General features: G+C 46.1%; 1 protein-coding gene across 18 annotated transcripts in view; it reads right to left on the bottom strand.

The window, feature by feature from the left end:
• The window catches only part of LOC129820868 (peripheral plasma membrane protein CASK-like), a 237,314-nt gene that overhangs the window by 15,255 nt on the left and 205,273 nt on the right, over positions 1 to 16,786 (bottom strand). For 11 of the 18 annotated variants that reach the window (XR_008754252.1, XM_055877926.1, XM_055877920.1 and 8 more), the window contains 3 exons: positions 14,932 to 14,967; positions 8,733 to 8,777; positions 1 to 130 (listed from right to left, as the gene is read on the bottom strand). The exon at positions 1 to 130 is cut by the window's left edge and continues 67 nt beyond it. Coding sequence is in view for 17 of the 18 variants with exons in the window: in XM_055877926.1 (XP_055733901.1) it covers positions 1 to 130; positions 8,733 to 8,777; positions 14,932 to 14,967 (211 nt within the window). In the remaining variant the exon portion in view is untranslated. The remainder of the gene's footprint in view (positions 131 to 8,732; positions 8,778 to 14,931; positions 14,968 to 16,786) is intronic. The other 7 variants (XM_055877923.1, XM_055877931.1, XM_055877927.1 and 4 more) reach the window with 1 other exon arrangement.

The following is a 16,786-nucleotide window of genomic DNA, read 5'->3' as shown; positions in this document are numbered from 1 at the left end:
GCCACCAGTTGTGGTCATCTTTACTGATGATCTGGACGATGTCACCAACCCGGAAGGGAATCCCAGCCTCCTTGCAGGGTATGAGGTCATCTCTGGAGGGGTCATACTCAAACTGGGCCCTCACGTAGATCTGAGACACATAGACAAGGGTCAGCTAGAAGTCAAAATGGAGTGGGCTGAATGAGTTTCTGATGAGGTAGGGACGGAGGGAGAGGGTGAGGGAGAGAGAAAGAGGGAGGGAGAGTGAGTGAGTGAGGGAGGGAGAGAGAAAGAGAGGGAGGGAGAGAGAGAGAGAGAGCAGTTGTGTTGAGGAGATAATTTCCTGTGATGCCCGGTTGCCAGGTCGGAAACCTGGAGAGGGAGGAGTGGTGTGTGGCTGTTTATTTTATTTAACCTTTATTTAACTAGGCAAGTCAGTTAAGAACAAATTCTTATTTATAATGAGGACCTCCCAAAATGCAATAGGCCTTCTGCGGGGACGGGGGCTGGGATTAAACATTTTATATTAAATAAAAACAGGACAAAACACACATCCCGACAAGAGAGACACCACGACAAGAGAGACACCACAATACTACAGACCAATTGGTTGCCAGATGGGAGACCTTTCCCTATGGGTAGTTTTAGCTCACGGGGGACACTCAAAGAAATAGCTGTGTGGTATAAATTAGCCTCTCTGTCCAGTTGCCAGGTTGGAGACCTGAAGAGGGAGGAGTGGCGTCCAGACCAATGGGTTGCCAGGTTGGAGACCTGGAGAGGGAGGAGTGGCTTCTGGCTGTACAAACCAATGAGTTGCCAGGTTGGAGACCTGGAGAGGGAGGAGTGGCAACTGGCTGTACAGACCAATGGGTTGCCAGGTTGGAGACATGGAGGGGGAGGAGTGGGGTCTGGCTGTACAGACCAATGGGTTGCCAGGTTGGAGACCTTTCCCTATGGGCGGTAGGGCTGGGCGGTATACCGGATTTTATGATACACCGGTACTGATGTAGGGACCAGTTGGGTTTTTACTTTATCTTCTATACAGGTATTTGAATGTTTGGTTTGTTAAATGTGATGCGCCATGTGTTATGGCAATTTTTATAGTTTACTTCGCTACTTGAGTCATCTCTCTCCACCCTTTTCTCTCTGTGCCACTTTCCACACAGACCTAGCCACGTCCCCTGTCACTCAAGGAGCGCATTTGATGTTCCTCAACCACGAGAGTCAAATCGCAATATTTGGTCCAAGTCCTAGATTATTTGCCCATATCGTGCAGCCCTACGTGGCAGTGTGGAAATGATCTCTAATGAGCAGTGGTGTAAAGTACTTAGGTAAAAATAATTTCAAGTACTACTTTAGTAAAAATACTTTCAAGTACTACTTAAGTCGTTTTTTTTTGTATCTGTACTTTACTATTGTTGACAACTTTTACTTCACTACATTCCTCAAGACAATACTGTACTTTTTACTCCATACATTTTCCCTGACACCTAAAAGTACTCGCTACATTTTGAATGCTTAGCAGGACAGGAAAATGGTCCAATTCACTTGTCAAGAGAACATCCCTGGTCATCTACTAGGACTCACTAAACACAAATGCTTTGTTTGTAAATTATGTCTGAGTGTTGGAGTGTGCCCCTGGCTATCCGTAAATCAAAAAAATAAAAATAAAAATGGTGCCATCTGGTTTGCTTAATATAAGGAATTTGAAATGATTTATACTTTTACTTTTGATACTTAAGTATATTTAAAACCAAATATTTTTAGACTTTTACTCAAGTAATATTTTACTGGGTGACTTTCACTTTTACTTGAGTCATTTTCTATTAAACATATCTATACTTTTACTCAAGTATGACAAGTGGGTACTTTTTCCACCCTACAAATAAATGCAGGAAATGCAGAAATGATAAAAGTGCTGACATTTGTTTTGGTTGAAGTTGAATTGAACAGTATAAAACAATCCGAATGGAGAAAGACTCCTTGAAATCACTTAGAATGTATGTGTTGCCACCCTAGGATCACTCACTACTCATAAAGCAAACGTAGAACTTTTATTATTCAAATACCGCCATACCGTCCAATTAAAAAAGAAATACTGTGATATAATATTTTGTAGCGTGTGTATGTGGCTGCCTGGTACTGTAACGGGTGACGCTCTCCTCATCCTCGGATGAGGTGAGGAGAGAAGGATCTTCAGACCAAAACGCAGGCTCAGGGAAATAAGCCATCTTTATTAAACAACGACGATGGCAAACACGAAACGAAACAAAACACTTTCAAACTACAAAATAACAAAACGACGTTGACGAAACATGAACATAAACTTACATAACTAAACATAAACTTACGTACAGGAAACAGACGACATCGAAACGAAACAAACAAACAAACGCTACAGTCCAGTGTGGTACGAACAAACATACTGACACAGGAGACAATCACCCACAAACAAACAGTGAGAATGCCCTACCTAAATATGACTCTTAATTAGAGGCAAACGCAAACCACCTGCCTCTAATCAAGAGCCATACCAGGCAAACTGAAACCAACATAGAAACAGATAACATAGAATGCCCACCCAACCTCACGTCCTGACCAACTAACACACAAAAACTAACATAAATAGGTCAGGAACGTGACAGTACCCCCCCCACAAGGTGCGAACTCCGGACGCACCAGCACAAAGTCTAGGGGAGGGTCTGGGTGGGCATCTAACCACGGTGGTGGCTCAGGCTCCGGGCGCGGTTCCCACCCCACCATAATCCATCCTAGCCTCCTCCCTCCAAGCATGTCCACCCTCTTTCTTCCCCCACAAAATCCTCTTAATAACACATCTAATAATGACAACACCGGGACAGAGAGATAAATCAAGACAGAGGGATAGATAAGAATATAGAAGTAGATAAAGATAGAGAGGGAGATCAGGATAGAGGGGCAACTCCGGACTGAAAGGCAGCTCCGGACAGAGAGACAGCTCTGGACTGATGGGCAGTTCTGGGTATCTAGCCTTTTCAGGCTGAAGGGCAGCTCATGGCTGACTGACGACTCTCGATGCTCATGGCTGGCTGACGGCTCTCGACGCTCATGGCAGGCTGACGGCTCTCGACGCTCATGGCAGGCTGACGGCTCTCGACGCTCATGGCAGGCTGACGGCTCTCGACGCTCATGGCAGGCTGACGGCTCTCGACGCTCATGGCAGGCTGACGGCTCTCGACGCTCATGGCAGGCTGACGGCTCTCGACGCTCATGGCGCTCTGACGGCTCTCGACGCTCATGGCGCTCTGACGGCTCTGGCTGCTCATGGCGCTCTGACGGCTCTGGCTGCTCATGGCGCTCTGACGGCTCTGGCTGCTCATGGCTCTCTGACGGCTCTGGCTGCTCATGGCTCTCTGACGGCTCTGGCAGATCCTGTCTGGTTGGCAGCTCTGGCAGATCCTGTCTGGTTGGCGGCTCTGGCAGATCCTGTCTGGTTGGCGGCTCTGGCAGATCCTGTCTGGTTGGCGGCTCTGGCAGATCCTGTCTGGTTGGCGGCTCTGGCAGATCCAGTCTGGTTGGCGGCTCTGGCAGATCCTGTCTGGCTGACGGCTCTAGCGGCTCCTGTCTGGCTGACGGCTCTAGCGGCTCCTGTCTGGCTGACGGCTCTGTAGGCTCATGGCAGACGGGCGGCTTTGCAGGCTCATGGCAGACGGGCGGCTTTGCAGGCTCCTGGCAGACGGATGGCTCAGACGGCGCTGGGGAGACGGATGGCTCAGATGGCGCTGGGGAGACGGATGGCTCAGATGGCGCTGGGGAGACGGATGGCTCAGATGGCGCTGGGGAGACGGATGGCTCAGATGGCGCTGGGGAGACGGATGGCTCAGATGGCGCTGGTGAGACGGATGGCTCTGGCCGGATACGGCGCACTGTAGACCTGGTGCGTGGTGCCGGAACTGGAGGCACCGTGCTAATGATAAGCACCTTCCTACTAGTGCGGGGAGCAGGGACAGGGCACACTGTATTCTCAAAGCCTACTCTATCCCTGATGCGTGGTACCGGCACTGGTGACGCCGGGCTGAGGACAAGCACATCAGGATTAGTAGGGGGAGAATATACAGTGTGTACAGGGCTCTGGAGACGCACTGGTAGCTTAGTGCGTGGGGCCGGAACTGGAGGCACCGGGCTAGATACACGCACTACAGGGAGAGTGCGTGGAGGAGGAACAGGGCTCAGGATACGCACTGGTAGCCTAGTGCGTAGTGTATACACTGTAGGTACTAGGCTGGGGCGGGGAGGTGGTGCCGGAAATACCGGACCGTGGAGGCGTACTGGCACTCTTGAGCATTGAGCCTGCCCAACCTTACCTGGTTGAATGCTCCCGGTTGCCCGACCAGTGCGGGGAGGTGGAATAACCCGCACCGGCCTATGTAGGCGAACCGGGGAAACCATGCGTAAGGCAGGTGCCATGTATGCCGGCCCGAGGAGACGCACTGGAGACCAGACGCGTTGAGCCGGCCTCATGACACCTGGCTCAATACCCAATCTAGCCCTCCCAGTGCGGGGAGGTGGAATAACCCGCACCGGGCTATGCACTCGTACAGGAGACACCGTGCGCTCTACTGCGTAACACGGCGCCTGCCCGTACTCCCGCTCTCCACGGTAAGCCTGGGAAGTGGGCGCAGGTCTCCTACCTGCCCTTGGCCCACTATCTCCTAGCTTCCCCCCAAGAAATTTTTGGGAATTACTTACGGGCTTTTTGGGCTTCCGTGCCAGACGCGTTCCCTCATAGCTCCGGTTCCTCTCTCCGGTAGCCTCTGCTCTCCTCAGTGCCTCCACCTGTTCCCATGGCTTTTCGGGCTTCCAGCCACGTCTCCTTGCTGCCTCCTCAAACCACCGTTCCTGGGCTTTAGCTGCCTCCCTCTCTTCCTGAGAACGGCAATTTTCTCCTGCCTTAGCCCAGGGACCTTCTCCATTCATTATCTGTTCCCATGTCCAGAAATCCTTGTTTTGTCCCTTACTCCGTTTCGTTTTCCCTTGCCGCTTGGTCTTAGCTAGGTGGGTGATTCTGTAACGGGTGACGCTCTCCTCATCCTCGGATGAGGTGAGGAGAGAAGGATCTTCAGACCAAAACGCAGGCTCAGGGAAATAAGCCATCTTTATTAAACAACGACGATGGCAAACACGAAACGAAACAAAACACTTTCAAACTACAAAATAACAAAACGACGTTGACGAAACCTGAACATAAACTTACATAACTAAACATAAACTTACGTACAGGAAACAGACGACATCGAAACGAAACGAAACAAACAAACAAACGCTACAGTCCAGTGTGGTACGAACAAACATACTGACACAGGAGACAATCACCCACAAACAAACAGTGAGAATGCCCTACCTAAATATGACTCTTAATTAGAGGCAAACGCAAACCACCTGCCTCTAATCAAGAGCCATACCAGGCAAACCGAAACCAACATAGAAACAGATAACATAGAATGCCCACCCAACCTCACGTCCTGACCAACTAACACACAAAAACTAACATAAATAGGTCAGGAACGTGACAGGTACAAAAAAACACGAGTTGTGGTTTTAATCAGCATCTTTCTTCAGAGGCAGTACACAGAAGAGGACTGGCCACCCCTCGGAGCCTGGTTCCTCTCTAGGTTTCTTCCTAGGGTCCTGCCTTTCTAGGGAGTTTATCCTAGCCTCTGTGCTTCTACATCTGTATTGCTTGCGGTTTGGGGTTTTAGGCTCAGTTTCTGTATAAGCACTTTGTGACATCTGCTGATGTAAAAAGGGCTTCATGAACAAATGTGATTTTATTTGACTGATATAAATGGCACAGGGATCGTTAACACAGGGTTGTCTCTTTAGAATCTCCCAGGGATCATTAACACAGGGTTGTCTCTTTAGAATCTCTCAGGGATCGTTAACACAGGGTTGTCTCTTTAGAATCTCTCAGGGATCGTTAACACAGGGTTGTCTCTTTAGAATCTCTCAGGGATCATTAACACAGGGTTGTCTCTTTAGAATCTCTCAGGGATCGTTAACACAGGGTTGTCTCTTTAGAATCTCTCAGGGATCGTTAACACAGGGTTGTCTCTTTAGAATCTCTCAGGCATCGTTAACACAGGGTTGTCTCTTTAGAATCTCTCAGGCATCGTTAACACAGGGTTGTCTCTTTAGAATCTCTCAGGCATCGTTAACACAGGGTTGTCTCTTTAGAATCTCTCAGGCATCGTTAACACAGGGTTGTCTCTTTAGAATCTCTCAGGGATCGTTAACACAGGGTTGTCTCTTTAGAATCTCTCAGGGATCGTTAACACAGGGTTGTCTCTTTAGAATCTCTCAGGGATCGTTAACACAGGGTTGTCTCTTTAGAATCTCTCAGGGATCATTAACACAGGGTTGTCTCTTTAGAATCTCTCAGGGATCGTTAACACAGGGTTGTCTCTTTAGAATCTCTCAGGCATCGTTAACACAGGGTTGTCTCTTTAGAATCTCTCAGGCATCGTTAACACAGGGTTGTCTCTTTAGAATCTCTCAGGCATCGTTAACACAGGGTTGTCTCTTTAGAATCTCTCAGGGATCGTTAACACAGGGTTGTCTCTTTAGAATCTCTCAGGGATCGTTAACACAGGGTTGTCTCTTTAGAATCTCTCAGGGATCGTTAACACAGGGTTGTCTCTTTAGAATCTCTCAGGGATCATTAACACAGGGTTGTCTCTTTAGAATCTCTCAGGGATCGTTAACACAGGGTTGTCTCTTTAGAATCTCTCAGGGATCGTTAACACAGGGTTGTCTCTTTAGAATCTCTCAGGGATCGTTAACACAGGGTTGTCTCTTTAGAATCTCTCAGGGATCGTTAACACAGGGTTGTCTCTTTAGAATCTCTCAGGGATCGTTAACACAGGGTTGTCTCTTTAGAATCTCTCAGGGATCGTTAACACAGGGTTGTCTCTTTAGAATCTCTCAGGGATCGTTAACACAGGGTTGTCTCTTTAGAATCTCTCAGGGATCATTAACACAGGGTTGTCTCTTTAGAATCTCTCAGGGATCGTTAACACAGGGTTGTCTCTTTAGAATCTCTCAGGGATCGTTAACACAGGGTTGTCTCTTTAGAATCTCTCAGGCATCGTTAACACAGGGTTGTCTCTTTAGAATCTCTCAGGGATCGTTAACACAGGGTTGTCTCTTTAGAATCTCTCAGGCATCGTTAACACAGGGTTGTCTCTTTAGAATCTCTCAGGGATCGTTAACACAGGGTTGTCTCTTTAGAATCTCTCAGGGATCGTTAACACAGGGTTGTCTCTTTAGAATCTCTCAGGGATCGTTAACACAGGGTTGTCTCTTTAGAATCTCTCAGGGATCGTTAACACAGGGTTGTCTCTTTAGAATCTCTCAGGGATCGTTAACACAGGGTTGTCTCTTTAGAATCTCTCAGGGATCGTTAACACAGGGTTGTCTCTTTAGAATCTCTCAGGGATCGTTAACACAGGGTTGTCTCTTTAGAATCTCTCAGGGATCGTTAACACAGGGTTGTCTCTTTAGAATCTCTCAGGCATCGTTAACACAGGGTTGTCTCTTTAGAATCTCTCAGGGATCGTTAACACAGGGTTGTCTCTTTAGAATCTCTCAGGGATCGTTAACACAGGGTTGTCTCTTTAGAATCTCCCAGGGATCATTAACACAGGGTTGTCTCTTTAGAATCTCTCAGGCATCGTTAACACAGGGTTGTCTCTTTAGAATCTCCCAGGGATCATTAACACAGGGTTGTCTCTTTAGAATCTCTCAGGGATCGTTAACACAGGGTTGTCTCTTTAGAATCTCTCAGGGATCGTTAACACAGGGTTGTCTCTTTAGAATCTCTCAGGGATCGTTAACACAGGGTTGTCTCTTTAGAATCTCTCAGGGATCGTTAACACAGGGTTGTCTCTTTAGAATCTCTCAGGGATCGTTAACACAGGGTTGTCTCTTTAGAATCTCTCAGGGATCGTTAACACAGGGTTGTCTCTTTAGAATCTCTCAGGGATCGTTAACACAGGGTTGTCTCTTTAGAATCTCTCAGGCATCGTTAACACAGGGTTGTCTCTTTAGAATCTCTCAGGGATCGTTAACACAGGGTTGTCTCTTTAGAATCTCTCAGGGATCGTTAACACAGGGTTGTCTCTTTAGAATCTCTCAGGGATCGTTAACACAGGGTTGTCTCTTTAGAATCTCTCAGGGATCGTTAACACAGGGTTGTCTCTTTAGAATCTCTCAGGGATCGTTAACACAGGGTTGTCTCTTTAGAATCTCTCAGGGATCGTTAACACAGGGTTGTCTCTTTAGAATCTCTCAGGGATCGTTAACACAGGGTTGTCTCTTTAGAATCTCTCTTTGGACTTGTTAAAACATATGTTCTGTATCACTGACTGATTCAACACACCTTTACCACCAGAGTACCAGTCTTGTGCAGTGTCTGAGAAGACCTGTTTATATGTTGATATTTATTACATTTCTCTGAGAAGGGTATTGAGACCTTGTGATAATGCACTCTGAATACAGTAAGACTTGACTAGTTACAATAATCAAAAGGCTGTGGTTTTTCATTGTGGTTTTAGTCGTCTTTGGCTGTTAGATTCTACTATATGGGATGTTGTTTAGGAGAAAATTCCTATTACAGTCATCTAAGGGAATAACTATGGTTTAGATAAAACAATTCCTAGGATGTCTGCCGTTTTATCTCAATGGTGTAGCACTGTGGAGGCAACACTATATCTTACCTTGACGGACATTTTATCCTTGATTGGAGGTCTGGGTACGACCATCTAGGATGTGAAAGCACCACACACACATCATGCAGTAAAACGACTACAGAGTGTCTACACACACAGTACGGTGAGTGGAGCGTGGGGGAGATAGAGAATGTTAAGCATTAATGCTACTATGGTGATGGATTAACATGGAGGATGTCACTTTCAGTGTTGGACATAAATTCCACTTCAATTCATTTTATTCAGAGGATAAATTGAAATGGACTTAATTTCATGAATTGCCTGTTTCTGTCAAAGAGGATTCAATTCATCCTCTGAAATGGAATTTAAATGGTATTGACCTCAACCCTGGTTATAATGATGAGACTGGCCCGTTGGAATGCTTTAAAACACGTATTCCTTCCTTCTTATAATGAGGAGACTGGCCCGTTGTAATGCTTTTAAACACGTATTCCTTCCTTCTTATAATGATGAGACTGGCCCGTTGGAATGCTTTAAAACACGTATTCCTTCCTTCTTATAATGAGGAGACTGGCCCGTTGGAATGCTTTAAAACACGTATTCCTTCCTTCTTATAATGATGAGACTGGCCCGTTGGAATGCTTTAAAACACGTATTCCTTCCTTCTTATAATGATGAGACTGGCCCGTTGGAATGCTTTTAAACACGTATTCCTTCCTTCTTATAATGATGAGACTGGCCCGTTGGAATGCTTTAAAACACGTATTCCTTCCTTCTTATAATGATGAGACTGGCCCGTTGGAATGCTTTAAAACACGTATTCCTTCCTTCTTATAATGATGAGACTGGCCCGTTGGAATGCTTTTAAACACGTATTCCTTCCTTCTTCTAATGAGGAGACTGGCCCGTTGGAATGCTTTTAAACACGTATTCCTTCCTTCTTCTAATGAGGAGACTGGCCCGTTGGAATGCTTTTAAACACGTATTCCTTCCTTCTTATAATGATGAGACTGGCCCGTTGGAATGCTTTTAAACACGTATTCCTTCCTTCTTATAATGATGAGACTGGCCCGTTGGAATGCTTTTAAACACGTATTCCTTCCTTCTTATAATGAGGAGACTGGCCCGTTGGAATGCTTTAAAACACGTATTCCTTCCTTCTTATAATGAGGAGACTGGCCTGTTGGAATGCTTTTAAACACGTATTCCTTCCTTCTTATAATGAGGAGACTGGCCCGTTGGAATGCTTTAAAACACGTATTCCTTCCTTCTTATAATGAGGAGACTGGCCCGTTGGAATGCTTTTAAACACGTATTCCTTCCTTCTTATAATGATGAGACTGGCCCGTTGTAATGCTTTTAAACACGTATTCCTTCCTTCTTATAATGATGAGACTGGCCCGTTGGAATGCTTTTAAACACGTATTCCTTCCTTCTTATAATGATGAGACTGGCCCGTTGGAATGCTTTAAAACACGTATTCCTTCCTTCTTATAATGATGAGACTGGCCCGTTGGAATGCTTTTAAACACGTATTCCTTCCTTCTTATAATGAGGAGACTGGCCCGTTGGAATGCTTTAAAACACGTATTCCTTCCTTCTTATAATGATGAGACTGGCCCGTTGGAATGCTTTTAAACACGTATTCCTTCCTTCTTATAATGGGGAGACTGGCCCGTTGGAATGCTTTAAAACACGTATTCCTTCCTTCTTATAATGATGAGACTGGCCCGTTGGAATGCTTTAAAACACGTATTCCTTCCTTCTTATAATGAGGAGACTGGCCCGTTGTAATGCTTTTAAACACGTATTCCTTCCTTCTTATAATGATGAGACTGGCCCGTTGTAATGCTTTAAAACACGTATTCCTTCCTTCTTATAATGAGGAGACTGGCCCGTTGGAATGCTTTTAAACACGTATTCCTTCCTTCTTATAATGATGAGACTGGCCCGTTGTAATGCTTTTAAACACGTATTCCTTCCTTCTTATAATGATGAGACTGGCCCGTTGGAATGCTTTAAAACACGTATTCCTTCCTTCTTATAATGAGGAGACTGGCCCGTTGGAATGCTTTTAAACACGTATTCCTTCCTTCTTATAATGATGAGACTGGCCCGTTGGAATGCTTTAAAACACGTATTCCTTCCTTCTTATAATGATGAGACTGGCCCGTTGGAATGCTTTTAAACACGTATTCCTTCCTTCTTATAATGAGGAGACTGGCCCGTTGGAATGCTTTAAAACACGTATTCCTTCCTTCTTATAATGATGAGACTGGCCCGTTGGAATGCTTTAAAACACGTATTCCTTCCTTCTTATAATGAGGAGACTGGCCCGTTGTAATGCTTTTAAACACGTATTCCTTCCTTCTTATAATGATGAGACTGGCCCGTTGTAATGCTTTAAAACACGTATTCCTTCCTTCTTATAATGAGGAGACTGGCCCGTTGGAATGCTTTAAAACACGTATTCCTTCCTTCTTATAATGAGGAGACTGGCCCGTTGGAATGCTTTTAAACACGTATTCCTTCCTTCTTATAATGATGAGACTGGCCCGTTGTAATGCTTTTAAACACGTATTCCTTCCTTCTTATAATGATGAGACTGGCCCGTTGGAATGCTTTAAAACACGTATTCCTTCCTTCTTATAATGAGGAGACTGGCCCGTTGGAATGCTTTTAAACACGTATTCCTTCCTTCTTATAATGATGAGACTGGCCCGTTGGAATGCTTTAAAACACGTATTCCTTCCTTCTTCTAATGAGGAGACTGGCCCGTTGGAATGCTTTAAAACACGTATTCCTTCCTTCTTATAATGAGGAGACTGGCCCGTTGGAATGCTTTTAAACACGTATTCCTTCCTTCTTATAATGATGAGACTGGCCCGTTGGAATGCTTTAAAACACGTATTCCTTCCTTCTTATAATGAGGAGACTGGCCCGTTGTAATGCTTTTAAACACGTATTCCTTCCTTCTTATAATGATGAGACTGGCCCGTTGGAATGCTTTTAAACACGTATTCCTTCCTTCTTATAATGATGAGACTGGCCCGTTGGAATTATTTTGAACACATATTCCTTCCCTTGTTCCTGCCTTAATTTGAAAAGATCTGAAATGACTAGATTGGTGAAATACATGGATGAGCTTTAACCTATTCAACAGTGTCAGATCAGTGATTGCTGATCAAGGAAGGGAGGTAGAATGCATTCAGTAACAGGAATCCAAAACAATTTGATGGGTTTCATAATGGATGATGATGTCACGTGCTAACGGGTGAGATTATAGAGGGCTTGAGGAGCCAGTAACCCCCTCCAAACTGTCCAATACTGCCCATGCATGGGTCTTAGTTATCTGATTAGAGACTGACGTGTAATGCCGTTGAATGTGCGACTGTGCAGTTCAGTGCTGTAACTGCAGCCATGTCTCAGTGAGACAGTGCTACTGTGGGCGACCTCTACTGGTGGCATCTACACACTGGATGTACGCAACTCTCCTGGGATAAGGTTTGGTTAGGTTAATTAGATTAAAGCTCAGGTCAAGTTACTCGTTGGGTTTGCGCTGGTGTATGGGTTTAAGATGGGCGTTTGAGTCTACACACACAGACAGTCAGTGATGGTGTTTCTGTTGGGATCCACAAAGACAATGATGAAAGGGGTGAGGAGAAGGGTGATGGAGCATCACTGTTTAAACAATGCCTGTGCCATTAGTTTACAGCTAGGATTTTACGAGTCAAAGCAAACTAGGTATATACTCTTTGGTTACAAAGTTACAGTTAGTCACCAGCTCTGGTCCTGTTGACCCACAGGGTGAGCAGACTGTCCTAAACCAGCTCTGGTCCTGTTGACCCACAGGGTGAGACTGTCCTAAACCAGCTCTGGTCCTGTTGACCCACAGGGTGAGACTGTCCTAAACCAGCTCTCGTCCTGTTGACCCACAGGGTGAGACTGTCCCAAACCAGCTCTGGTCCTGTTGACCCACAGGGTGAGCAGACTGTCCTAAACCAGCTCTGGTCCTGTTGACCCACAGGGTGAGACTGTCCTAAACCAGCTCTGGTCCTGTTGACCCACAGGGTGAGCAGACTGTCCTAAACCAGCTCTGGTCCTGTTGACCCACAGGGTGAGCAGACTGTCCTAAACCAGCTCTGGTCCTGTTGACCCACAGGGTGAGCAGACTGTCCCAGACCAGCTCTGGTCCTGTTGACCCACAGGGTGAGCAGACTGTCCTAAACCAGCTCTGGTCCTGTTGACCCACAGGGTGAGCAGACTGTCCTAAACCAGCTCTGGTCCTGTTGACCTACAGGGTGAGCAGACTGTCCTAAACCAGCTCTGGTCCTGTTGACCCACAGGGTGAGACTGTCCTAAACCAGCTCTGGTCCTGTTGACCCACAGGGTGAGCAGACTGTCCTAAACCAGCTCTGGTCCTGTTGACCCACAGGGTGAGACTGTCCTAAACCAGCTCTGGTCCTGTTGACCCACAGGGTGAGACTGTCCTAAACCAGCTCTGGTCCTGTTGACCAACAGGGTGAGACTGTCCTAAACCAGCTCTGGTCCTGTTGACCCACAGGGTGAGACTGTCCTAAACCAGCTCTGGTCCTGTTGACCCACAGGGTGAGACTGTCCCAAACCAGCTCTGGTCCTGTTGACCCACAGGGTGAGCAGACTGTCCTAAACCAGCTCTGGTCCTGTTGACCCACAGGGTGAGACTGTCCTAAACCAGCTCTGGTCCTGTTGACCCACAGGGTGAGCAGACTGTCCTAAACCAGCTCTGGTCCTGTTGACCCACAGGGTGAGAAGACTGTCCTAAACCAGCTCTGGTCCTGTTGACCCACAGGGTGAGCAGACTGTCCCAGACCAGCTCTGGTCCTGTTGACCCACAGGGTGAGCAGACTGTCCTAAACCAGCTCTGGTCCTGTTGACCCACAGGGTGAGCAGACTGTCCTAAACCAGCTCTGGTCCTGTTGACCTACAGGGTGAGCAGACTGTCCTAAACCAGCTCTGGTCCTGTTGACCCACAGGGTGAGACTGTCCTAAACCAGCTCTGGTCCTGTTGACCCACAGGGTGAGCAGACTGTCCTAAACCAGCTCTTGTCCTGTTGACCCACAGGGTGAGACTGTCCTAAACCAGCTCTGGTCCTGTTGACCCACAGGGTGAGACTGTCCTAAACCAGCTCTGGTCCTGTTGACCAACAGGGTGAGACTGTCCTAAACCAGCTCTGGTCCTGTTGACCCACAGGGTGAGACTGTCCTAAACCAGCTCTGGTCCTGTTGACCCACAGGGTGAGCAGACTGTCCTAAACCAGCTCTGGTCCTGTTGACCCACAGGGTGAGACTGTCCTAAACCAGCTCTGGTCCTGTTGACCCACAGGGTGAGCAGACTGTCCTAAACCAGCTCTGGTCCTGTTGACCCACAGGGTGAGCAGACTGTCCTAAACCAGCTCTGGTCCTGTTGACCCACAGGGTGAGCAGACTGTATCAGCTAGCTATCAACAATAATAATAGATACCGTAACAAGTAGAATCAGGGGTGTTATTGCTGGGATGGAACAAAAGCCTGCACTACCCTATAGCTGTCAAAGACCAGGGCTAGAGGCCACCAGACTTTGATCTGATTTAGGCATGCCCCATTACAATCTGTATTCTGTCTTAAGGGGAAGGTCTGGATATTGGTGACTAAAGGGGGGCCACAAGCCATTCCATGTCCCTAGGCTAGGCAGGGGAGCTAGGGAGAGAGGAGCCGGAGTGATGGGCAGCACTGGAGGCCTGGAACTCTAATCAGACAGACAGACAGACAGACAGACAGACAGACAGACAGACAGACAGACAGACTAGGTATGACATATGTAAGCAGCTGGGGAAGATTTGGAGTCTGAATTGTCTTGGATTGAGACCAATATCCAGTAGTATTTCTTTGGGAGAGGTCATGGCTTACAGTAGCTCTACACATGATCCACTATCCTGTCTAGCAGACACTATCCTGCTCTAAACACAGCACCGAAGATCAGTCTGTAGCCACAGTATATTAACAACATTGTAAGTGAATGGAGTCTACTCATATGGGTTGACCTTGGCAGTTAGTCAATGGGGGGAGGGGGGGGGGGCGCATGTGAACTCGCAAACACACTGTGGTTCACACACACACACGCAGACGTGTAGAAATTGGATGAGGGGAAATGAATGGAGGACTTGTGAGGGGTTGTGTGTTACAGTTCAGCTGTGTGTTTCACAAGGTAGAGAGTGCTGGTATTCACCTGTCGACTCTTGGGTTGGACGGATGACGGCAGATCCTGAAGAGAAAACGCCAGCAGAGACAGAGAGTTTACACCAGAGAGAGGCAGGGGAACTGCTACAACAACACCATAATACTGTATACAGAAGAGAGTCAAACACACATTCCCTACCCTCATGTCACCAATGTTTAAAGAGAGAGAGGGTACAGTGATTCTCAGTTAGCCATACAGACAGAGTTGAGCTTTTGGGTGTTAGAGCAGAGCTTCTGCTGGACAAATCTCGCAGCAGAGAGCAAGAAAGCAATTTCAGCACCGAAGTTTACAGCTATCAGGTAGGTAGTAATTTAGGTAGGTAGGTATGTAGGAAGGTCTGTATGCATAGGTAGGTGTAGGTACAGTTGAAGTCAGGAAGTTTACATACAACGAAGAACAGTTAATGCAAGAGCTGGACATACGGTTAGAGTCGGAAGTTTACATACACTTAGTTTCCAGTCATTAAAACTCGTTTTTCAACCACTCCACAAATATTGATTTCTTTGGATTTTCCCATGATGTTAAGCAAAGAGGCACTAAGTTTGAAGGTAGGCCTTGAAATACATCCACAGGTACACCTCCAATTGACTCAAATGATGTCAATTAGCCTATCAGAAGATTCTAAAGCCATGATATAATTTTCTGGAATTTTCCAAGCTGTTTAAAGGCACAGTCAACTTAGTGTATGTAAACTTCTGATACACTGGAATTGTGATACAGTGAATTATACGTGAAATAATCTGTCTCTAAACAATTGCTGGAAAAATTAATTGTGTCATGCACAAAGTAGATGTCCTAAAGGACTTGCAAAAATTATAGTTTGTGAACAAGAAAAATGTGGAGTGGTTGAAAAACTAATTTTAATGACTAAGTGTATGTAAACTCCTGACTTCAACTGTATATGTAGGTATAGGTAGTATATGTAGGTAGGTAGGTGTAGTTAGGTATAGGTAGGTAACTAGGTACAGTGCATTCAGAAAGTATTCAGACCCCTTGACTTTTTCACATATTCCCTCATCAATCTACAATCTATACATCCTCATCAATCAATAATCTACAATGGATGGTGTATGTAGATAGGCAGGTAGGTAGAGGTAGGTAGGTAGGTAGGTATGCATAGGTAGGTAGAGGTAGGTAGATATGCATAGGTAGGTAGGTATGCATAGGTAGGTAGAGATAGGTAGGTATGCATAGGTAGGTAGAGGTAGGTAGATATGCATAGGTAGGTAGAGGTAGGTAGATATGCATAGGTAGGTAGAGGTAGGTAGATATGCATAGGTAGGTAGAGGTTGGTAGATATGCATAGGTAGGTAGAGGTAGGTAGATATGCATAGATAGGTAGAGGTAGGTAGATATGCATAGGTAGGTAGAGGTAGGTAGGTAGGTATGCATAGGTAGGTAGAGGTAGGTAGATAGGTAGGTATGCATAGGTAGGTAGAGATAGGTAGGTATGCATAGGTAGGTAGGTATGCATAGGTAGGTAGGTAGGTAGAGGTAGGTAGATAGGTAGGTAGGTAGGTAGATAGGTAGGTAGGTAGAGGTAGGTAGGTAGGTAGGTATGCATAGGTAGGTAGAGATAGGTAGGTATGCATAGGTAGGTAGGTATGTATGTATGTATAGGTAGTTAGGTATAGGTAGATAGGTAGGTATAAGTAACTAGGTACAGTGCATTCAGAAAGTATTCAGACCCCTTGGCCTTTTCACATTTTCCCTCATCAATCTACACATCCTCATCAATCAATAATCTACAATGGATGGTATATGTAGGTAGGTAGGTATAGGTAGGTAGGGAGTTAGGGGGTAGGTAGGTAGGTAGGTATGTATGTGTGTATGTATAGGTAGG

This window comes from Salvelinus fontinalis, chromosome 23 (assembly GCF_029448725.1).
Source record: "Salvelinus fontinalis isolate EN_2023a chromosome 23, ASM2944872v1, whole genome shotgun sequence".
NCBI classification, from domain to species: Eukaryota; Metazoa; Chordata; class Actinopteri; order Salmoniformes; family Salmonidae; genus Salvelinus; species Salvelinus fontinalis.
The sequence above is the reverse complement of the archived record's forward strand: the minus strand, read 5'-3'. Positions and strand labels throughout refer to the sequence as shown.